At 41.8% G+C, this 24,881-nt stretch overlaps 1 protein-coding gene across 1 annotated transcript in view; it reads left to right on the forward strand.

Moving 5' to 3' along the window:
* Nucleotides 1-24,350, forward strand: part of HMGA2 (high mobility group AT-hook 2) — a 102,400-nt gene extending 78,050 nt beyond the window's left edge. The window contains exons 4-5 of the mRNA XM_057377215.1: nt 3,703-3,735; nt 21,121-24,350. Coding sequence (XP_057233198.1) covers nt 3,703-3,735; nt 21,121-21,168 — 81 coding nt within the window. The 3' untranslated portion in view covers nt 21,169-24,350. The remainder of the gene's footprint in view (nt 1-3,702; nt 3,736-21,120) is intronic.
* The last annotated feature ends 531 nt before the right edge of the window (nt 24,351-24,881 follow it).

Below are 24,881 nucleotides of genomic sequence, written 5' to 3' on the forward strand. Positions count from 1 at the left end.
CAACAAAATGAAGAATGTGTGACAGGAGTGGAAGAAGTGTAAAAGTTAAACAGTTGGGCTTGGAACATTCAAAACTTACAGCAAAGATAAAACCACCAAAACTTTGTGTACTCTCCTTTTCAGGCATTTTGTGGGGGTTTTCCTGTTCAAAGTTAGGAATACGATCCTGAAGTCTTAAATTATTATGTCATATGCTTAATATTTTAAACATGGCAAAAGAAATACTGCTGCATTTCGGATTTGTTCTTATATGATAGACATTTAAAAAACCTGGTCGCAGGATTTTTCCAACAATGTCGCTTGTTCTTTCGGCCTCATACATATTTTAAAAAGTTACTTTGTGTTGACTTGTACTTGCATATGGTGTGAGAAACCCTGAAGTTTKCTTTCAAGTTATGGGACTTCAGCTGATGTATGTGCAGGGTACAATAGCTGTTTCTCAAATTTAGGATAAAATGAAATGTGAAGGGGCTGTATTGCAYAAAGCTCCTTTTAAGGGTGCTGACGTAAGTGAGAGGGCTCAGATAGAGTAGAAGGTCTGCCATCTTACTCTGCAGGCTCCTGGCGGGGACAATACGTAGTGGTTCAGAGCTCTCATTTCTTACTTACAACTTTAATTTGCTCAGAACACCTCTTTAAAGTCTCTTGTCYATGGCTATTTTATAGCTCCAGTCTTTTCCGTAACCAAGGCAGATTCTCTTTCTTTCCAGTTAATTGAACATGCAGATGCAACCTTTGTGAATCAGAGGTGTCACTGTCAAAGCCCTGAAAAGGTCTCTTAACACGGTGAACACAAAGTTTAGTGAGTTTTGAAGCATTAATATCTATAGTGTGTCAAAATGGTTCCAAAGGCATCACACCTACAACAGTTCAAGAAATTAAAGGGGTGGTAGGGAAATTTCTTGGTATTCCTCAAGAACACCTCAGTTGTTCAGGTCAGGGTCACCTAAGAGAGCAGACACTCCAGTCCTCCAGGACTGGACCTTACTGGGTTTATGCATCCAGCCTCCTCTYGCACACAGCCAGGCTGAGGCAGGAAAAGCAATGCCTTTGACAATCGGCACTTGCAGTGATTCAGCTGCCACAAGCAATGCCACTCAATGTGACAGGAGTGGGCACAGCTCCCAGCGTGTCAGTGCTGTGTGCCACTAATACTGGCTGAGGGACTGAGCCCTGCTTCTGGGCTCGCACAGCTGAGCCTCTTCCATTTAAGGGAGAAAGCGTAACACATGCTGAACTCCCCATCCCAAGTCCGGTGCAAACCTAGCGGGCAGTAAGCGAGCACGGCCAAGGAGCTCTCGACATGAAGCACTACGATAGCAAAGGTCTCGAATGACTAAAATTCTTKAAAGCCTTGGTCAGTATCACAGACAGTTTCCAACTGGGCAAAGTACAATATTTTCCCTCTGCTTTTTGTGAATGGCTGGATAGAATTGTGCTGGAGTCGGAGTCCCCTGTGGAAGCCATTCATAAAAATAACAAAACAAAACAAACACACACACAAAAAACTTTCTAGGTCCAGTCCAGAGCCACTGGGTGCCAGAGGCTGGGAAAACATGCTGGCAGCTCAAGCCCCAGCTATCACTGAAAGTATTCAAGGGGCTTTTTGGTGGTCTGAAAAGTATGAACTGCTGTGTAGAAGGGCAGCTGGTAGAATTACTGTGACACATACTAGGCAGAAAGCCAGAGCTGGCCTTGTTTCAGACATTGTCTTTCTTCTCATTGAAGTGTCAGGGCCTAATTMATGGAAAATTTGGTGAGTTGGCAGCTCTTTCAGAAGATTTCATTGAGCTACAGTGAGTGAGAGTCACATGAACATAGGAGTGCATGGCCAAAAATATATGGGGATTTTTGAGCTGGAGAAAACAGTCAGTCTCTAAAAGTGTCTGTGGATTTCATGTGGTTTAGAAGTAAACATATATACAGGTGTAATCAACAGGCAAAAAAACCCAAAATAAAGTGAAAAAACACTATAGGCAGATTACAAAGAGCTCAATAAGTTCTGTAATTATGAGAGAYTCCTTTGAAACAAATCATACCTTTGTCCAAGGTCAGCAAATGTCCATTMATGAGTTCAGAGCCTGCAGTCCACCTGGAGAAAGCATCAATAAAATGTGTGCCTTGATAATAGCTTCTCCATTGCAAGGGAATTTAATGGAAAAGGAAAGAGTCCACCCTGAAGTTTAAAGACAGACCCAGTCATCACATAACTTTTTCCCTCATATTTATTTGAAAGCAGAACTTTGAGCCTGTTATATACAAAAATATAACASCAGTAGGATTCCACTGAGTTAGAAAAAGACTGAAAATAAACAAAGCATCTCTTGTTAAAATGGGACGCTTGTAGTGGGCAGTCTGAATTGAATGAGTTACATTTAATTTACATTTTCATTGATCCTTCCCACTGAAATATTGCTCTGAAAGGCCAGTTACACTAAACTACTTATTCAGAAATATTCCACTTATTTCCTACTACACTGTCATGAAAATTAGGTTTTTGGCCATGCAGAAGGATGGCATGTTGGCTTCTGCCCAAGCAAGGCACTAAAATCAAGGCTGAGATTAGGAAAAAGCAGGAAGGAAGGGCAGGAAGAAAATCATTGGGTGTGATTCACATACTTTGAAAACAGAAAGTCTGGGAGGCATTAGCACACTCCTGAGCAAAGCCAGGGGGAAAAAAATTGTTGAGGAAAAACAAAAAGATTTGCTGGGGGAAAAAAAAGGGGTGCAGGCAGCCACTTTGTCCCACTGGTGTAAGAAAAGCCTTTTTGTCCTCTCCGTTTCAGGATTTCATCCTTTTTCTGTGGTCTTATTGTTCCGAGCTGCTCCTAGCACCCACCAGGGTCATCACATCCTCTGGGCAGTGATGGTGTATTTTAAGCATGTCTATATTTGTTCCTTCAATGCCACTCCTCCCAGGAGGGGATGAAGCTCACTGGTACCTTGGAGGGTCTCCTGACTCATGTGAGGACTGTGTGTCCYGGTCCTGGGTGGGAGCAGCCAGGAGCAAGGCTTGCTGAGAATCCAATACATAGGCAGTGGACCCACCCAACCTGGCTGATGATGGCATCCCCATGATCACACCAACAGGCTCACAAGGGTCAGCACAGCATCACCTTCATGCAGCTGAAGGCCTCAAAGCAGAGCTTCCAAGGGCTGGAACCGCKGTCCATTCCAGCCTCCTGGTTTTGGCAAGGGTGGCTTTGGTCAAGTGGGAAGCTGTGGCTCGGGAATGGGGTTATGTGTCCTTCACCTCTCTGCCTGAGCTTTGGCTCTGCTCGTGATGAGGAGGGAGGGCTTCCCCACAGCAGGACACTCCAGTCACAGCTGAGAGTGTTGTACGAGAGCAGCAGCAGTGGACACAACGAAATCTTGTTATAAAATCAGGCCACTCTCATGGTCTGATAAGTTAAAGCAGCAGTACCACAGAAGAACTGAAAGATGTAACATGCTAATTTAGATTTCACCTTGTTTTTAATTGTACAGACTTAACATACTCCTCTTTATCCACAGTGAAATGAGCTGCTTCAGAGTAAAGCTGTAGATAGGTATAGGAGAGGCTGGGTGTGATAGCTGGGTGTGYTCATCTCTCCATTTCTGAATGTGGGCTTTCCTGTGTTTTATTTCCTAGCACTCATAAAATCACAGTTAAGTGCTCTCTGTTAATTTTGTTTCTCACTGTGCTTTTGTTTTACTTTTCAGCCTCAACAAGTGGTTCAAAAGAAGCCTGCTCAGGTAAGAGAAGCTAACTCAAACTCTTTAGACTACTTCAAGTGAAATAATTTTCCAGTATTTCAACTGATCTCCTTTACTGTAAAGAAAGAAGGGAAACACATCAATTGTATGAGCTGGGGGACAGCTGTTGGCTTGCTGGGCACAACCATCAGAACAAGTCATGCAGTGGCCCTTGGGAAAGAGAGGAGGAAGCCATGGACAATGCCTCTCAAAATTGTCCTCTGTCTGCATTGGTCACCTTGCAATGATAATGCAGACACATGCACGCCTCTGTGGTGTGAGTGCAGCATGTAATAAATACCTCTGTGTGTCCTGAACATGGATGAGTGGGAACTGCATTACAGCAAGGAGGGGAGGGGYATATGCATAAACTCCATGTTTTGACTTTTCTGAAGGATTCTCTAAATCCACAAAAATATTATAGGCTGAACTTGGTAACTAGACCAGATCCATCATAAAGAGTAACACATCTGAACTTTTTGTGTTCGATAGTATTACTCTTTTTTAACACTTTGAAAAAAAAATACAAGCCACAGGGTGTCATGAAACCAGTCAAACACTGCAGTCAAAATCCACCTCATTATCTTCTCGCAGCCTGCCCTGTGTTAAAAACCCTAAAAACCCAACTCTGACACTTTGTTATATGAGCAACAACGAGAAAAGCCTGTGGGCGTGGGACCAAATCCATCACTGCTCAGCACAGTCCATAGGCTGAGCTGCTGTACCTCCGTGTGCATGAATGGTCTCTGAGTCAAGAGCATAAAGGGTCCATTGCTCTTCTGGAAAGAGGTCTACTCTTAGAAGGGAATAATACTTTCATTTTTCCATCCTGTGGTTCTAATACATTATTATAAAGTGTACATTGTCATAATATCAACTGCAATCTGAATTAGTAGCTGTTGCATAAGAAACAGAAAACATCCTAGACATGAGTTGAAGGGGTAAAATGATGTAACTCTCCAAAGCATATGCAGGAATCAGATTTCTACAAAAGAAATCAATTCAGTTGCAGCAATGATGAATCTATGGCATGGCTAATAATATTACTGTCTCCGAATGGTGGAGATAACACACTGGATGAATGCAGTAGTACTTTCAAGTAAGTTTAAGTTTTGCAAGGAGAGGTAGTGTCTTTTGTTAGGCCAGTTTATGCAAGAAACACAGCATAAATCCCCAACGACTTACAAGGTATAATCTGACTACACCACACAATTCAAAACACACCAAGCTGTTCTAGTAAAAGATATTTCCTCTCCCTGTCTTGCTTATATCCTTCAAATGTTACTGCTACAGTCAGGCTATTGCTATTACAACATGGTAGTAAATCTGTCAGTGGGCACAATGCCAGCTATCTCTTCCATGGCACCTGAGAGACAGGGAGGCTAAACCCTGCTGCACAYAGGAGGCCAGATCCAGGAGGTAGAGACTCCTTTTCCTCTGGTCCCACTGAGGTCAGCAAGAGGAAGGGGTCTGGAGCTRGTGGCTCTGCCTGCAGCCCAGCCTGGCAGAAGCTATTGCTGCTTTGGCCTTTTGGTGCTGCCAGATCTCTGAGCTCCCCGGGCATTGACTCCTGCAAGTGTTTTGTTTGCACAATAACTGTGCAAGCCTGGGTGCAAGAGAGAAAGAAATAACCCGCACTGAAGCTGGGCTGGGGTGTAGGAGAACAAAGAGGGGACCTGGACTCTGTCATTTTGTAGCAGAACAAAGTAATGACAGATTTAATTGATGGCAAAATGATGTAGGGATTTGAACTAAAGCACCGGCGTTCCCCATATGGATTTTCCTGTCCATTTGCTGGAGCAGTGATTCTGGTAGGGATGCTGTAGCGTGTGTCAACCAGACGGATGCCACCCCTTCTGCAGTGGCGCCTCAGCAGCATCTCTGTAGTCAGTGAGAAAGTGAGAGAGAGAAAAGAAGGCCCTTTGACATTCCCATTAGTAATGGAAATGTTTGTGTGGAAAGCGAGGAGACAGAAGAATACATGAAAGGAGAGAGAAAGCTGTTTGGATCTCTCTAGTTATCACAACTGACTAGTGAAACACTCTTTCAATTATTTGTATGTCCTGTCTTTACACAGACAACATTTCTGGTTTTAATCTTTAGAATGAAGGATGTTCAGTGAAACCATTGAACTTATATTCAACCCTTCCTGGTTTCAAGAGGCCCTGCCCTCATGCTTACAGTACCCCTCAGCATTGTAGTTTTGCTGACATAGGTGCATGGCAAAGGAAAAAAATTATCACTGTGAGCAAATGTTCATGACAGTGGCTTCCTGAGGCTGAAAGAAGGAGAGGAAAAACGGTGTAATTCCTGGGATGATCAAGAACTTCATGCTGCTGGGTTTCACTCAGGTCTGGTTGCCTTTCTCTGATATCTTTTTTTTACTACCAAATTTCCCTTTAAAGTAGGGACGTTCAGACTCAGAAGTAACAACAAGAGCATGAGCTCATGCAGGCTTTCTAATCTGAGCTGTCDAAGGAAATAGTGATAAATTATATAAACATGGGGACTACATGGAAGTTCATGGAGGATAATGTAAATCTCATACTACATTCAGAGGAATCTCTTCCTTTTCCATCTGTTTCCTTCAAAATATCCTCCCAGATGGCTTTACCATGTGGCAGTCTGGATTAAGTTAGAAATGTATCCTTTCTTCATTGGTGGGGACTGTGAGAGGTTACAGTCAATAACTGCTGTGTGACGGTGAGACTGCCTTGGTAAGAGGGGCAGAAGCTCTTGCTCAGGCTTGGTCCCTGAGTGCTCTCCTGTGCTTTGAATTTTAGGTGTATTCTCACGGATTTCAATAAGTTTTAGTTTACATCACTTTTACTCTTATTATTGCTGCCAACGAGTATGTATCTTGGGTTTGTGTCATTTAAAAAAATACAGAAGCAGTAGAACCAGATAAAGTTCTCATTTTTCAAATAACAGCTCCATTCCTATCACCATTTCCCAGATTTTAAGCATCATGCAGGGCTCTGCCATTCTCTAAGTCTCTTTATGCATCTGCTATCCAGTTTAGGGCCATACAGATGTTTATGTAAATTTCTGCAATATCTTACAAAATTGCCAGAGCTCTGAGGATTTACCATCACACAGACGGTAAATAGCAGCAATAAAACCCACTGGAAACCTATACACCCCTGTCATTAATACAAGCCTTTGAATACTGTGGTCTATTCACATCTTTGTGATGATCACTGACGCATACTCTCACACTTCCTTGGGGAAATGAGGAAAAGAGCCAGCACAACTGCGTGACAGTGGTAAGTTTAGCACTTTCACATAAATATTTGCCTAAACCTCAAAACGAGACTCTTTGAAATCTGCTCTGTCTCCAAAGAATGTACAGCCAGATCTTACAGTCATGATGCAGTAATATTTTTTCCGAGGTGTGCAAATACACAGTCCAAACAGAAATTTCTTCATTTCTTCATTTTTAAGCAATTTGTAGCAGCTGTTGACTCAGCCATATGGGGGAGTTACACTCAAGTAATATGAAGGAAATAGATMGTTTTAAGAAAACACAGTGAAAGCTATCAAAATTTTCAGGAAGGAGGACATGTTTTATTTTAATCATTTCTGGAGAGAAGACATACAATGAAGACAGAGCAGCCCTTCAAAAATCTTATTCTCTCTCTTGAAATCTCAAATCATTGGAAATCCTTTGTATCTGAGTCTGAAAGACAGCATAACAGTTAGAAAGTATATAGATCAGAATGAATGTGKATCAGGCAGAAGAGTACACTTTTACTCTTCTGTAAAGTGTACACAGAAGAGTTTATGCAAGAAAGTGTMCAGAAAATGTACACTAAAAGAACACATGAAGTATACTTCTCTACCTAAAGCTAAATGTAGTGGATACTTTTAAAACAATGTCCAAAATAATTAAATACAGCTAGAATAAGCGAAAAGGAAAAATGTTATTTTGTATAGGAAAGAAGATCTGGATTTCCTGTATTTTTTCCTGTTATCCATTTCTCAGTGTTGGTATCAATAAAGTTATGCATATGAATTAGTCATTTTATATATATATATATATATATATATATATAATCTCCCTCAAATTGCATCCACTGCATATGTCTACTTAGAGTAGGACAAAGTGCTTGCAGTACCACACAGGCTGTGTTCCTATGGTTGGGAATACCATTAAGGAAATGGCTGGGCAGTGTTTAAAAAAATGCCAGTCAAGAGTAAATTTAACAGTGTTACTTTTGCATGCACATATTACATATTTTGGCCAAGATTTCCAAGAGTAACAAGAGTAAGTGCTGCTTTGGTATCTTCATAGAAGACATACAAGATTCTCAGCAGGACATGGCTACCCCCTGAAAATCAGGATTATTTTAAGATATTTCCCAAGTGATACCCAGAAAGCTGAAACTGCCAGGATGATCAGTCTGTGGACTTACAGCGGTAAAAATAATCAAAAAAAGCTAATTAGCAAAGATGAGGTGTGTCAGAAGGCTGTGCAGGAAGAAAGTGCTCTTTGCTGAGAGCTTGGTTCCTGAGCTTCTCATAAAGGGCTCTGCATTTTCAATAGCAATGTTGCTGTTACACCACATCCAGCTGAAGCTACTGAAAGATGCCCTATTTCCTGACTTAAATATTATTAACAGATACTCCAGGGTTGTATCCTTGCTCATTTGTTGCACCGAAAAACATGGGAAACAAACCTGTGTAACCATTCTTGGAAATTTCTCCGTCTTTGCTGTTCRGATTCAGGACCATATAAGTTCTGTTGCGAATTGTATTTTAAAAATGAAGTATGTTGCGATGGATGTGTAGGAAGGTAAACACAAATAAAATCAAAGTTAAGATGAATGAAAATATCATTTTTGTCTGTTAAATAATTTGCTAAGATAGATAGTTACAGTCTTCACATACCAGCGCTAATGAAGTTTGGCTAGGGGAAAGAGCAATATACATAGGCCTTATTAACATATTTAAACACGTTATGAAAGGAAGCAATAAGAATGCAATATGTTATTTTATTCTGGGTTTTCCCTGACATCTGGGGAATTCTATAAGGTCTATTTGTTATCCAAAATAAGAGTCTTGAAACACAAGAATAATGAGAATTTTTCAGCTGCTCTGTCAGTACTCAGTGAGGCATTTGTGGTATTTGGTGAATTTGGTTGCTTGAAGTCAGTGCTGCCATGCTACCCCAGGGTAACATCTGGTCTCCCTGGGCAGTCCCTCACTTGTGACACCTGYGCCAAACGTTAAGGCTGGGAAGGATAGCCTGAACCTATGAATGTACCTCCTCCCTTGCAGTTCAGAGAGGACAGCTCAGATGAAGGATTCATAAAAAGGGTGAAACACAATTGWGATAGACACTTTAAAGCCATTTTTCCTGGTGGAGCTTCTATCCCATATCACTTCTGTTGATGCTGTCACTGTACAGTTCCTTASTGCTGAGATGGAGYGAAGCGACCCAGATGACAAACACATTCTGTGCAGGCAGGGTGATTTTGGGGGGGCCATTCAGAGCTCATGGCCATTGATTGCTCATTGGATATTGCAGGAATGGGCCTGCAGTGACAGCAGACAATGAGAAGCACAGGAGTGCCATGACCTCATGGTAGACCATTCAGTGAGAATTACATTCCTGGGTGCTTCACGTTGAAAGCTACGGAAGTACACAGGTGGTTTTCAGACATCAACACATTGCCAAACAGTGCATGAAGGATCTAAATCTTTGGGCAGCCTAGGGTTTGTAAGCGTCCTGAGTTTGTCCTTACAGGACCTAAATGAATAAATGTGCTTTTCTCACACCGAGGAAGGAAAAAGCCCTTCAAAACCACCGCCTGACTGTCGGATATTGTAACACATTGTCATAGCAAACTGTCTCATAGATGATTTTTCATAGGGATCCAAATGAAAAAGATGTTAATTTTTTTATGAAGTCTGCTCCAGCAGATGGTGAGCATGACTATGATGAAGTTCTGCTGTTGATCCCACTGTAAAGCATTTCTGGAAATTCCAGAATGTTTTTGGAAAATGTTGGCTGAGATCTCTCTTTAGAAATGATTGATGCTTATATTAGAGGGATATAATATTGAGAATGTAGTTCTTGCTTTGCCTCTGCTCTGTCAATATAGTCACATTGTTCAGGACTGATCTCTGATCTCAGGTTTGAAGAGTTATTTGCCACACAACAACCATGGGAAAAGAGAAGGAGAGAAATAAAAAAATGAATCACCCRCATTCTGCCTGAATTCAGATCTCAGATTTCCCACATCCTGGTATTTAATTTCTCACAGAGTTACCAATGGTTGATCTCACGGCAGGATTAGTGGGAAGAAAAATGAGAGCTCCATTGAAACCAGACTTGAGTCTGGTTGACTTGAGACTTGAGCTCTAGGACCCCAGAGATATCAGATTCAGTATAGTGAATGGCTTCCACCCCCTCCCCTTCACTGATTCCCATGCTTATTTTGAGGCAAATTCTGGAAACTGAAATCAGAACAGCAAAGACAGACTTACAGTAAGTTAGGGGGCTCACACATAATTTCAATAATCTCCTGAGAACTGTGTTATGTAGTGAGGCATTAAATGTAATTTATATTAGTATTTTTTTTCATTTATTTATATTAGTATTTTTTTAAAGAGTAGAATAGTTAACATTGAGATATAAATTGCAGTAAATCTGTCTCAGTTCTAAAAGTGAACTCACATTTCCACCCAGATAAGTTCTCTGATTTGATTATAGAATGTAGATATTTTCAATTGGAAAAGAAATTCCCATAAAAGATTCTATAATCAAAAGGRAATCATCACTATCTATTCAATTGGAGACTCTCACTCACTTTGATTCAGGTTATCTTGCTTAGAGAAATAAAAAGCTTTGTYCTGTGAATCACTGCATAGATGGATCTAGCAAAGTTGGGTTGTTGTTCTGTGCTGAGGAGGACCAAACTTCCTCACACTTTCCACCAGGTTGTGTGAAGATATTCAAGAAGTTGAAAAAAACCTTTAAATGCATCATTCTAAATCCTTTAGGAGTTGAACATATTAAGATGACAAGAAGAATATGTCATTGAACCATAACTACCCTTTTGGATTACCTGGTATTTGTAGATTTATTGGCAAGGTGGCTTAAATTAGGGATATATTTTTAGCCTGCAGCATTACATAATAAAATAGCAGCTGAATTCTTTGCAGTAGAAAAGGGAAGGGATGGGGGGAGTTTATTAAAACCAACACAAACCTCTATGATTTTGCTTTTTCGTCTGCACAAATAGGTGTTCCATGGTTACACAATCAGTAAAGTTTGCAAGCGATTGCCCCATTGTGCTCAGGAGCTGTCGCCTGCCTTTCACTGCAGACCTGCTGTTTAGTCTGAAACTGAAAATTAAACCCAGAACTTCAGCTCTCAAAGTTAAATACTGTGCATTGCTGGAAGCACGCAGCCTTGCCAGTGTCTGTGTGGCAAGATCCATGATCAAACTCTTCAGACATGTTTAAAAGCATTTTACAAGTCTGTTAAGCTTTATTGTTTTTGTTTTGGTTTGGGTTTTTTTTTTTAAAGAAAAAAAAAAAATAATTTTCGGAATTATACTAGAAACTCTCATGTGAACTGTGCTGAACCAGCTCTGGCAGTCTGGCTCGCTATCTTTAGGAAATATGTTTCTCATTTTGGAGGGCTTTTCTGAGAATGGCCAGGGCAAGGTGGAGCCCTGTAGGTTAAACCCGCTCCTTCAGAAACTAAAAAAACACGGGATGAGAAAAACCAGGGAGACTGAGGAGGAGCAAGGGTGGCGGCGGCAGAGCCCACGCGTCCTGCCCGGCCGAGGCTGCRCTGGCGGGTGGCAGCGTGGCAAGGACCACTCAGCCTCGGGGCTGGCGCTCGTAAAAATGTCACCAGTGTGCTTCCCCTGTGAAAGGCGCTTTTATCTCCCCCTTTTCCAGCGGGTCCGTGGGCTGGGCCCGGCGCTGCCTCTCGGCCTCCCCGCATGGCTGGACCCTAATGAGGTGTGTGCGGCTCTTGGCTGCAAGTTTTCAATCTCTTTCTTATTACTTCAAAGCTGCTGCTCCAAGGTTCAGACAAGTTTGATCACTTGGCAAAATCTCTCAGCTGGGATTCAAAAGGAAGATGCTTAATTTTATTATTTATCGTTGCAGATAGATAGCTCTTCCTAAGCTTCTCTTGCCAGTGGCTTTGTGGGCAGAGCCGCAATGCTTTTTTAAGTGATAAAGGATTGAAGGACAATAACTTTTGGCAGTTGCTTCCTGTCTGTAACCAGTGGTCCTTTTTAGGGGAAGAAGAAAAGGAGAATAGAAATCTAACAGGCCTTGCTTTATTTTCCTTTTCATGTTCTAAATTTGGAGAGGGGGGAGGGGGGTGAAAGGTAAATGATGTGGGTTTGACCTCCATTTCAAAGCCTCTATAGTGTTTCCCTGCCCCGTTCTGGGAGACCTTTGCTGTAGTCCTTCCTCTGCAACTCAGTATAAAATATGCAGAGAAACTGGTGCTGTTTCAAGTACCTGAAGGGCTCAAGGGGAAAGCAGACTCACTCAGGTTCACCTGTGTGGACTCCAGTATCCTTTTGGGCTTTTCCATCTCCAGTGCCACAAGAAAGCAGTGCTGATACAGTCACCCACAACATCTCAGTGACCTAGACAAGTCTAAGGATTTTCAAGGTTGGCATCCACGTTCTTTTATTCTTTCATCTAATTATGGACATACATACGAGTGATTATAGACTTTTATTAGAGTCTCTGCTTGCCTTATGCTCCAGTCTGGATTTTGGCTGTGAATACAGAGCAGTTTACCACTCCTCCAGTTTACAGCCTCCACAAGAGGTTTGTAAGAGCAGCTTCTCAAAGCTGGGGTCAGTCCAGCTCAGTTGTATATGTTTCTAACAGTACCGCTGCCTTCTTTTTCTTAATATTTTATTTCCTTCCCACCAGAAATGTTTACATATTGTAGGGTTGAAGCTCTCCAAGACAAAATACATCTCTCTCAGCGTTGCATAGCACGCGCCATTGCTTCAAGCACCATTTTTACTGTAGGTCTGTCCTTTGCAGACTTTGAATAGTGTTGCCTGCAAAATTCTTCTGACCAGTACTGAGATTTTGCTGAAGATTTTCAGTCTCCTTTTAATCACATGGGGAACAGATTTTTTCAAAGTGTTTTGACCTGCTTGGGTCAAAAGGCACTTGCTGCACTCAGATGCCAAAACGCGTTTAAGAAATCTGGCCTGACATAACTTAGACAGCTGAGTCTCGATTTCAAAAGGCTTCAGCCACACAGGCTTTGGCACTGAGTGACTTTCTGCCTTGCAGAAACCTCATTGCTGAGTTAATTTCAGGTCTGTTTTAAAATCTGTAGCAAATCTGGACACTTAAATCTGAGGTTCATTCAAGACCTTCTGTAAGAGAAATTGAGAGGCAGAACCTAAGGCAGGTATTTTTCAGGATTTCTAAATGTCAGTCAGCCTAACTCCTGTTTCTGGAAGTTCTCAGTGTGAGCCCTCCTGGATTTAAAACTCCTATATCAGATAAGCCCTTTCTCTCAAAGTAACTAGGGAGATTCATTATCACTCCATCATATCAAACAGTTCTCCTAGTGGGAGATAGAGAAATGGTTTTGATTCCCCCTTAATCTAACAGGAAGAGGAGACTTGAATCCATATTTAAGTAAGCTGTTCTAACTTAAAGAGAAATGTCCTGTCCTGCCCTGTCCTGTCCTGTGGGAATCTTCCTTGGCAACGTCTTGGTTCCATCCAGTTATCTGAACCTGTTGTTTAAGGACCAAAACATGGCCAAGCCTGGCGAGACACTTCCTGCAGCAGAGGAAGGGCAGAAGATCTGTAGAAGAATCTGTAGAAGTGGTTTCTGGGTGTGTAAGATTGGTTAACTCTCTCTGACCTCTACCAGCTGAGTCCCGACATAGCCCCAGCAGCTTCACTCTGACTGCCTCAGCTAGTTCACTTCCTCCAACAGCTGGGGGTGTGCATTATCCAGTAATCCCCATGAGCAGCCTTTATGATAGTCAAGCAGTGCTATTCCAGCAGTAAAAGGAGAGGACACACTTAATTCACTCACCAACTATGCAGCTTAAAAACCACAGGCTGGTGACCTGCAGGAGAGCATAAGTTTTTTGCTTTGTTCTCTCTACTCCCTTGCTGTCTTCCATAGAATAATTGTTATTTATATAAAAGACTTTAACAGAAGAAAGGTGCATCTTCCATACACGAAAGTTTAGGGGGGAGCCTTCTTCCTAGGAGCTAGAAAACCCAGTTTGAAATATCTGCTTCAAGTCAGGGAGCATGGGGATTTCAAAACAAGTCTCAGTGTGAAATTCCAATCTGTGCTATTGCGTACATGCACACTCAAAGATACGTCTTATTTTTGCTGTCTGTTATAAAATGTCTTCCTGAGTGTGAAAACTTTGAGGACATCTCTAAGTCAAAATGATCTTTAAGATACTTGCTAGCCCTTAGATAGCTCCCAACGGCATTAGGCAGCTCTGCACATACCCACAGCAAGCATTAGGGCATTGGGAAAGTGAATGAGCAGCTCAGCAAAGCTGCTTGCTGGTATCCAAGTGTTTTTATGCCATCAAACCATGGCCAAATCTGTGATCTTTTGAAGGCCAACATCTTTAGGTAACAAAGCAGGCTATTAGAGGCTAGGTCAATAGGAACTTACACGTTTAAAACAAGAATGTCGGTTTCCAGTCCCTACATCTCAACCCAAACCTGCCCCATCAGCTGCTGTCTCTCTATTTGTCTCTCTTTTTATTTTTAATATAATTTAATTACTGAAAGTTTTATTTTTTGGGGGYGACCTGCCTTCTCACTAGTCCCAAGGCTGTCCCATGACTTAGTCTATGATTGCAGAAACAGTGGTCGGAGAAAGCACTCAGAAGGTCTCAGAACTGCTCTGTAGGCAGAGTTTTTAGCTGTCCTGTTAGGCACTAAGCTGAAGAATTTGTGCTCCTTCTAGCATGCTAGTAGTTGCTGTGCACAGAAATTTCTTCTTGTGGTCTGGTTGACTTGTATGTGTTTGGATATGGAGTTTCTGTACTGAAATAATTCCATAAATTAATTTTAAAACCCAGCAGTAAGACAGGTTGTATTGCCTTTTCTATATATGATAATGGCATGTCTTCTGCCCTAATAAACCTTTCCATTGTGATGTGTGAAGTATACCTGCAACAATTTGAGTTCTGAATCCAGCCTCTGGAATCAAACTTTGCTTTACTGCTGAGTGACRCCTAGCACACTTTGCAGAGAGTACAGTAGCTCGAAGCAGCAGATCCCACCCTAAGCTTCACACAGAGCAAACCTGCTCTGAGTGTCTGTGAGTGCTGTAAGAATTCCTGAAGCCGCTCCTTGCATTGGCTGTTGAGCAGTTGGGATGGCACTGTCTCAGCCGGGCAGAGTCCGGGCCCTGCCATCTGCTCGATGCAGAGCAATCTATTCCTACTCCTATATTTCAGAGACTCCTCTGAAAATATTAATTTGCATGCCAGGGGATTTCAGACACGTTAACAGCAGACAATGGTTCACAGTTTGCAAGTTGCCCTTGTCAGCAGTTCTTTTTGACGTATCTATTCAAGCATACCCTTTTGGGCTTAGAAAGCAGCCAGCAAAATCTGTGCCAATAGCTAATACTTCATTATAAAATAAAAGCTCTGACAAATTCAGAGGCTCCATATGCAGCATTACTGTGATCCTGCAATTTATTTCACAGAATGGGTTTTAGTTTTTTAAATCTGCAGTTCAGAAATTCATGAGCAGAAGGTGAAAAAACTGAATTGCCAGTTGAATTGCCAGWGAATTTATTGGGGCAAAGACATTTAACCTTGAAGTTTTGCCCAGGGTATTAGAACAGAACAAGCATTTTTACAAAAATACCAAAAATACCAAATACTTGCAGTTACCCTTCTGCAGGTGGGGAAATGCTCCTCTCAAACACCAACAATTGTCTCATCATCAGGTTTTGTTGTAATTGGTTTGCGGGATCCACCAAAAAATGGAATGTAGAGGATATACAAAGACGAAACTAAGTATGTCTGCTCTTCAGGTCACTAGGAAGCTACTGGCTGCATGTAATTCCAGAAAAAAAATGCCTGCACAGACCAAAAGTGGATCACCAAATGGAGGTCTTGGGCAGCAGGTGGAGTTACATTTCACCTGCACAGGTTGTCATGGGAAAGAGGTCTCTTGGGGGCAGGAGGTGTCTTTGATCTGAAAAGATGCTGGAGTTTCAATGCAATCATTTGTGGCACAGCTCCATTCTGGATGGTACCACCTCTGAGCTTTAGGAATGAATTACAGAATCACAGACTCATTTGGGTTGGAAGGGAGCTCTGGAGATCATCCAGTCCGACACTCGGGCAAGGCAGAATCACCTAGAGCAGGTGACACAGGAATGTGTCCAGCTGGGTTTGGAATGTCACTAGAGAGGGAGACTCCATACCCTCCCTGGGCAGTCAGTTGCAGTGTTCTGCCACCCTCAGTGCRAAGTTCTTCCTCAGCTTGAGGTGAAACTTCTTGTGGTTTAGCTTATGGCCATTGCTGCTCATCCTGTTGCTGGRCAGCAATAAAAAGAGCCCGGCACCCCCTCTTGACAGCTGCCTTTGAGATATTGATGTGCATTACAGAGATCCCCTCTCAGCCTTCTCCAGACTAAACAGGCCCAGCTCCCTCAATCTCCCCTCGTAAGAGAGATGCTCCAGCCCCTCAATCATCTTTGTTGGTCTCTGCTGGACCCTCTCCAGTAGCTCCTTCTCTTTCCTGAGGAGCCCAGAGCTGGACACAGCGCTCCAGATGTGGCCTCGCTAGGGCCAAGAAAAGGGGGTGGATCACCTCCYTCAGCCTGTTGGCCACATTCTTCCTGATGCATCCCTGTGAGGTGCACGTGCCAATGGTTCTCACTTCACAGATTCCTGCAGAAYACAACAGTTTGCTTTTCCACAGCAGCGAATCTTCAAAAGCAGAGATTCCACTTCATAGTTCTGGGGGGGGGGGGTGTTATGGTTCACGCACCTCAACACTGTTGTTCTGTGCCCATTGGGTGTCCCAGGGCATCACAGGCATCCACCCAGAGAAGGAAGGCATGACATAGGAGACCACCACCTTTCTGGTTTGTCTTCCCAGATGAGATATCCAGGTCATCTAAAACAGCCTCAGGCACTATCTTCAGGCAACCAGATCCCACCAAGGCTGTCATATTTTAAAGTTCTGTGTTATGCTAGCCCAAATAAACATACTGGCTGCAGACAGTGCTTCTAACTGAAACCTGCTGTCCTGCCTCCTGTTCTCTTTTTGTTACCTTCACCACTGTTAAATCAGGGCTTACAAGAGTGATACCAGTTCCCTGCAGAGTAGCCCTTCTGAGGGCAGATACTTGCTGTGAGTCATTGAAAATATTTGTCCTTTCTCTCCTGCTGGAGGCCAACCTCGGTGAGAGATGGGAGGCTAGCGTCCACATCTGCCAGCCCCTTGCCGGTGATGATCCTCAAATAAAGACTTGTTAAACATTTGTGCACACAGGAGCTTTGGAGAAAGCTGCCTTTTGGGAGTGATACCAGCTCACTGTGACTCCCAGGCTGACAGGGCAGTTACAGCAGTTGAGAGTGGAAATGGCTCAGTGCCGCGTTTGTCCTACAATATCAATCRATGGCCTGTAGCAGCTCCAGATAAACATACCCATACATGGGACCTGCGAGTGACAAAGGACAGCATGTGCCAAGAAAAACTGCTTTACTTGGTCCCTGTGCCAGTCAGCCCTCGAGAATACATCTCATTGTTCACACTTGCATGGGGAGTCACCTRGGATATCGTGTCAGCAGCAAGAGTAAAGGCTGGGCTATGCATATGGGTGCTCACCCTGTTCTCCGAATGTTGGTCCTACTCACCCTGAGCTCATCATGGCTGTGGCTCCCCTGTTAGTCAGATCCAGCCTGGTCTGAAGATTTCTCAGGTTTCTCTGCAGTCTGCTGGCCAAACCTCTCACTAGTTTGCTGCAGCAGAAAACAAATAGCCTGGAGAGTAGCCATTCAAGGCAAAACTGGCTCGATGCACATATACACTCAATTAACAAATGTCACCATTCTGCCTCCATAACTACAGTGAATGCAACTAAAAATGAGAACAACCTGAATTAAAGCTGCTGTGTAACTTGAAATTTTGCTTCTTGGCTGAGTGCATGCTGTGATGGTGTTGCTGAATTTATGCTCTGAATGGCTATCACACTGAGCAAATTGCATTTCTAATGTCTGCTCCAGTGACCATGCTCTTCTTAATTTTTTTCTTTTCTCTTCAACTTAATCAAAAGTACATCCAAACTTAAAAAGTATTTAATTCCAGTCCCAGTTCCTCCTTCAACTTGACTCAGGGACTATGATACATGGCTATGTCATCGACCTTGGCAGGTCTGTGAGGACTTGCAAGTGCCTGGAGGGTGCTTACTACCGGTAAAACATCCTTCCCCTGAGGTGTCCATGTGCTGATGTGCCAAGCAAAGCACTTCAGTGAATCTCTGGCTGAAATGACTTAGCAAAAAGCTGGTTTTCAATTTCTAAAGGTTACACCTTTYGAAATGCCTATCCCACCTTCCATCTTTTGGAAAGTGTGTGTTGGAGGRGGGTGGTGCTGTAGAGGCAGAGGCTGGGTTGAGGATCACAGCTGCACAGCCCTCTGATATTTGCAACCAGCTTTTCACAAGGGCAAGAAATTCCTCTCTGTTCCTGCATGTCTGTGTTTTCTCTTTCAGAACCTCTACTCACATCTTCCTTGGGGTCCCTCCATGCATATATGTCTGATTTGTACTATCCCTTTGTTTGAACTGTAAGCATTACAGAGCAGCAATCATATCTCCATCTGTGTCTTGACAAGAAACTTGCATGATAGGTTGGCTTAAAACCACTCATCTGTGACTGAGCTATCTCAGGCTTTTGCGAGGAATGAACAACAATCTTATCCCTTTGGAAAGCATTTCTTTGTGAAAAAATATTTCCCAACATTGATGYGAGTTTGAAGTCTATCAGTCTCAAATATTTTTAAATAATTCATTTATTATTTACGTATTTGGGTGGGGCTAGCTTGATTTTTCATTTTTCTTCCATCCAGATACTACAGGTACACATATTTGCATATACTTATGCAGGAGAGAGAAACTTCCTTCGTTACATGAACACATACATATGTATGAAGGAAGAGCTTCTCATGAATTCTGTTGGTCAATACAGCAAGGATTACACGGAGAAAATACTGTGAGATTCATAGTAAAAATCACTAGAGTGGATAACTTTTTAACTAAAAAGAGCTCTCTTGTGGCCACACTGGCTGAGCTTTGAAGTATGTCCTTTCACATACTTTTCCTCTTTCCCATCCTTCTTACTCTGTGATCGGAAGTCTACCTTCATGGAAAATGAGTTCATCAGGTTTCAGTAGTTTCCTGACAAGCCAAGCATAAAACAAAGAGAGCTGCCGCTCCACACCCACACGTGTGCTGCTGTCTTCCAGGAAATGATAATCAGAGGCTCAGGGCTGACCGCAGTGCTGTAAGAAATTAAGCACTTGATCATCATCAAATACCAAAACATGTCTACCTGTATTATGTTAAGAGCACAGAACCCACAGTTGTAATTTTTTAACTTAAATACTTGGCTTGGAGGCAAAGCTGGGGTTTGCCACAATCCTTCTGAATTCTGAATTACTAAGGCTCAAACCAATATATTTTTCAGTGTCTCTCCACGTGCAGCCCAAATTAGCCCTTTGGTAGGTGCCTGAAAATACCATTTTTCTTCTTGACTGAAATGTTGTAACAACCCCGTTCTGCACAGAAGATAAGCGGGAAAAATGCATTATGCATTAATGGGATTCGATGGAGTGTGAGCCCAGTTTCTGCTGTGCCACCAAAGTAAAATTTGCTTGATCGTTTCATGAGTTAAGAATCATTTTTGTTGCAGCTCTGTGAATATAACCTGGCTACAAGTGGACAGTAGTTGTTGTGAGGAAAAAAATTGCTCATCTGTGTGATAGATTAGTGTCTTCTGGAATTTAGGAATCGAGAATTCAAGGTCAGAGGGCAGCTGACACTTGATTTTGCTCTCTCTCCTCTGTCCATGGCTTTGATCACGCTACATCTTTCTTTGTGCCTGGTACTCAAGAGAGTACCACAGGKTCATGGCCTGTTTCCTCGTCAAGAGGTATAAACCTGCTGGCTTAAATATCTCAGGCCCGAGCTTTAGCAGGGGTGGGGGCATGAAGGAAGAGGGGGAAGCATTTCCTTCATGCTTTTCACTTTTCCCACATAACCCAAAGCAGACTAAACAAAACCAGTGTGAAATCTCATGGCTTGATGCTGCTATGGTTATATTTTTTAAGCTGTCATCCATTCATTTATAGTTATGTTTATTCCCTGGATTTACAGCTTTTATTCAGCCTTTTCTTGCGGGGAGGTGCAGGGGGAGGTCGAAGCCTTTTGAAAGGGGATTGCAGTGAGCAGTGGCCTCTGATTAAAGCGCTGTGTTTTTCCTTGATGCCGCTCCTCCGCAGCAGTGTCACACATGGTAGCATTTAGGAACCCTTCACAGCTGAGGTGTTTCAAACACTAATGAATGGAAGTTTGGTCGTATAAGGCAGGCAAGCTTTAAGGCAAGCTTTGCTGAATGGTGTACTGTAGTGGCCTGGGAAAGGAAGAGAGTTATAAATTGTGTCAGTTAGCCACCCAGACAAAATGAAGCCATGTGGAAAATCAAATCTATTAAAGTATGAAGACTGTTATAAGCTGTTTTAAGCTGGTCATTCTTCAAAGGTCTCAGTTGGCTGAGGGGGTAAATTCCTCTTCTTCCTAGATCTTTTTCACGTGCTATCTTAGACGATGATGTGCAGTGTTTGATAAAACACAACTTTTCACAARCAGCCCCTTTTATTAGAAATGTTACTTGCCCCCAGTTCACCACTCATGTCCTGAAAGGTACTGCACATTTGTTAAAAGATCAGGATAAGAACATCACTTTGGGTCAGGCTTGCTGAAGGCAAATGTGAAGCAGCACTAGGGCCAATGAAGAGAAGGCTTCCCAGAGCAACTGCTGAAGTTTGGATACGTGCTGAAAATGCTTTCCATTTTCCAGCTGCCTGTGTTTGCTGGCTGTAAGAGGCCTGGGATAGAGCATAACACAGAATATCTTGACATCTCCTGGAGTWGAAGAAAAGCCTGGCAAGGCAAGGTGGGGGGGATCAGAGAGCAGGGTATCTTCTCTTTCTCCCCAAAGTGGCTTCTTGAGATGTCACAGGATCTGTAAAGGGCATTTAATTAGCTCAAGAGGTAATTGTGAGTTGTGTGAGAGACGACTGCAGTGGCAGCCTAACTTGTATGGTCACCGTGGTATTTATTATTCTTATTTGTGTGTTCTAGGAAGAGACTGAAGAAACGTCCTCACAAGAGTCTGCAGAGGAAGACTAGGAGATCACACCATGCAATTTCTACCTCATCAGCAGTTGGGTCTTTTGAAGGGAGAAGACACTGCCTTGACCACTTACTTTCTATTGCCATGGTCTTTCCACTTTTGCCTGGGGGGGAAAAAAATCACATAACCTTAAAAAGGATTAAACTAATCATCTTCTTTGTAATCCCTTYACAGTCCCAGGTTTAGTGAAAAACTGCTGTAACACAAAGGGGACACAGATTAATGATGCAACTTTTAATTACTGTTTTCTTTCTTCCTAACCTACTAATAGTTTGTTTGAGCTGCTAAGTAAGGGTGAATGGGTGAAGAAGAGCTCCTAATCAGGTTTATGTCATTCTCTGCACTGCATATAAACAAGAAACTTGTAACATAGTCATTATAATGGGCATTGAAATAGGAAAGGATGGGTGTATAACACTTATGCCTTGCAACACTTCCAGCAACCCACTCCCTACTTAGTGAACTCCCTGTTTTAGAGCACCAAAGATAAGGGATAGATACTGTTCTTTTTCTTTTGTAACCTTCTTGTAGTCTTGTACTTGATTTTTTTTTTAAGACTTACTATTATTTCAGGAAAAAAAAAAAGAAAGCTGATCTTTCACTTCATTCAGCTGGTAATCAGAAGAAAGAAATCAACACGAAAAAGGTACTTTCATTTTGCAAAAGGGAAGAAAGACAAAGATACGTTGTATAGTTACAGATACAAACATATCCGCAGAAGCAGTAGTAAACGAAATGAACAGTCCTTATCATCTGGATAATAGGAAGCCAGGGACTGGTTTTCTTAGAGCCAGRTGTTTTCCATGGAAACAAAAATGACTGACACCACTTTTATACCAATAATAAGTAAGTCTTTATTGATAAAAGTGTTTTAAAACATACAGAAAGGTACCTAGAAATTAATCATAAATTTATCTGAACAAAAATAATCCATATTTTTGCTTAGTTTCTACTAATTCCACTTGCCCTGTACCAGTATTTTGAAAGAATTGAATCCTTCCTCATTACTCATCAGTCACAATATAAGAACGAACACCATGTACCTCAGCTAAGCTTGTGCATTACTTTAAGCAATGTATTTTGACATAGGATGGTTCACTGAGCATTTCTGTGCCAGTGGCATTTCTCCATCTTTTCATTCAAAGCAGCACTTTTAGCACCAGATGCAATATTAACCCACTATTCAATACTACCTCTGATTTTTACAAATAACTCAACAGACTGATAAATACATGCTGCTATACACATTCAATGCAGGAAATTTTTACGGGGTAGATAATCATGAGTATCTGCATTTTCCCTTTATTTCTATTTCAACATTATTTGCAGTTAAGGAAGCAATGTCTTTTTTGTGTTTCAGCATGACTATGTGTTTTTCTTTCACTTGGCTTGTTTGATTTTTTCTTTTTTTTTTTTTTTTTTTTTTTTTTGTGTGGGTTTTTGGTTTTGGTTTTGTTTTGTTTTACGTACTTACTCTATCCTCTGCTAGACTTCTGTGTAATGTACTGTTAACTTGAATATATTTTTGTACTGAATTGCTGATAGGTTTGTGAGGATAATTTTTTTCAATGACACTACATGACAGAAAAAATTTAGCTGTAAAGTTTAAATATTACTGTCCAAGTTTGTACCTCAAATGAATTGTTTAAAGAAATGGACTAATTGATTGACAAAGACCTACCTCCAGACTTTAAATGGAATGAACTTCTTACTTTCAGCATTAGTATTGAGACGTTGGAAACAGTTAGGACTGCAACTAATCCCTAATTCAAAACTATTTTTGTAAAATAACTTGTGGAAAATGAACACATTTTAAATTACTTTCGTATTAAAAAGAAAAAAATGAACAAAAAAAACCTTCAAAGAAACTTGAAGCTTTGTAGGTGGGAAGCAACAAGCTCAGCTTTTGCATAATGCAATCACAAATATGTGTTTTTTTAAAAAAAATTAGTAGATTGTAAGAAAATACTTGACAAGTATTTTCGTGTATTTTACACAAATGTGATTTTGTAATATGTTTCAGCCAGATTTATTTTAAATGCTTCTTATGTAGAGATTTTTTATTCTCCCCTCTCTCACTTTCGTTGTTCTTTCTCTCTCTCCCCTCTCCAATTTCATTTTCTCTATTTCTGTTTTACTTCCCTTCTTCCTCTCTTTCCTAATCAGTACTTTGTACCATTGTATTAATAACTGGGCCAGGGGTAGTTTCTCAGGAAGGCGTCTGTTGGTGTGGCTTTAGTATGGAGCCAAATGCAGTTAGAGACAACGACTTACCAGCTTCTTCCAAGAGGCAGTGTCAAGAAATACAGACCTCCTCAAAAGACTTCAGAGGGTTCAGTGATGAAAATTGCTGGGAAAGAGCTGATTGGAATATTACAGCTAGACATGATAATATCGAGTGAAAGAGAAAAAATCGTAGCTATACAGTAGCTCTAACAGGCCAAATCCAGTGTCACTTGAAGGCAGTAATAAGAATTTTGCTGACTTCAAAGGGCATCATATCAAGCCTTAGCAAGGTCCCTTTTGGGGTTTGAGGGGTTTTTTTTGCATTTTTAAAAACCATAGTATTCAGTGGATGGCACAAAAATAATTGCTCTCTGTGTGTCACTCTTCAATCTCCGAGAGACTTACCACTCTGATGAACTGAATCTTGCATTTTCTGTATATTGTAGTACAATCAAAACACATTACTACCTCTTAGGGCCTACTATACCTCATTTTTTCAGACTGAAAAATTGCATGTGGCCATTGAGTCAGTGAGAACATCATAAAATTTTTTTATATATATAGTTTATTTTTGTGGGAGATAAATTTTATACGACTGTTCTTTGCTGTCATTGGTCACTGCTAACTATGACTGGACATGTAACTCTTCTACCATTTCTGCAAGAGAGGTATGTTTGCAGGAAAAAAACTTGCTTCAAGATGTTTTACTACAGTTTACTTTTCCTTTTGAGTGTCTTCTAACTTTTTGCTTTGTTCTTCATGTAGAGTTGCTGTCTATGATTGTACTTCAAATCGCTTGCTTGTTGAAAATGTTCCTTTAATGGATTATCACAGTCTGTTCAGCACAATAAACATAATAGCCTCTGTGATCCCCATGTTGTTTGATTCCTAGACTTTTGTCACAGTTCCATAAAATGGGTAATAAAGTTTGGTCACAATGACCAAATTTGTAAAATCTTTGCATGCAAGTAGTCTTTTTCTTTTTGTCCCAGGAGCATAGGCATGTGCCTGAGAAGTTAATTTGCTGTTGGGGGGCCCAGGGATGGGTTCTTAGCAGAATGAGACACTTTGGGAGGCTCCACAAAAGGTGACACAGCCATTCCTGGTCCAGGCCTTCCTGTGCTGAGCTAAGGGCTAAACTGTGCCCTTGGGGACCAGCAATCCTAGCCCAAACAGGAAACACCATGGCACAGGCCAGGCTGACACAGGTTTTGTTGCCTGGTCTCAGATCCACCTCTTGGAGGTCCACCAAGATGATGAGCCTTCCCTTTTTGGGGGAGACTGTAGTTTGCATCCAAGGTCATAGAGTTTCCATTAAGCAGGCATTACGTTAGAAAGAGCAGGTACTCAAAGCAGCAGACATAGAGATATGTCTGGGTACTGTCTGGGGCACAAATTGAAGAGCTCAGGGAACTGTATTAAAACTCAAATGCCCCCAAGATTGTCATGGGGAAGTAGGGCAGGATTCTTCTGACTTCTCCTC

This window comes from Malurus melanocephalus, unplaced genomic scaffold (assembly GCF_030028575.1).
Source record: "Malurus melanocephalus ecotype Western Australia unplaced genomic scaffold, MMel_1.1 scaffold_10, whole genome shotgun sequence".
Classification (NCBI taxonomy): Eukaryota; Metazoa; Chordata; class Aves; order Passeriformes; family Maluridae; genus Malurus; species Malurus melanocephalus.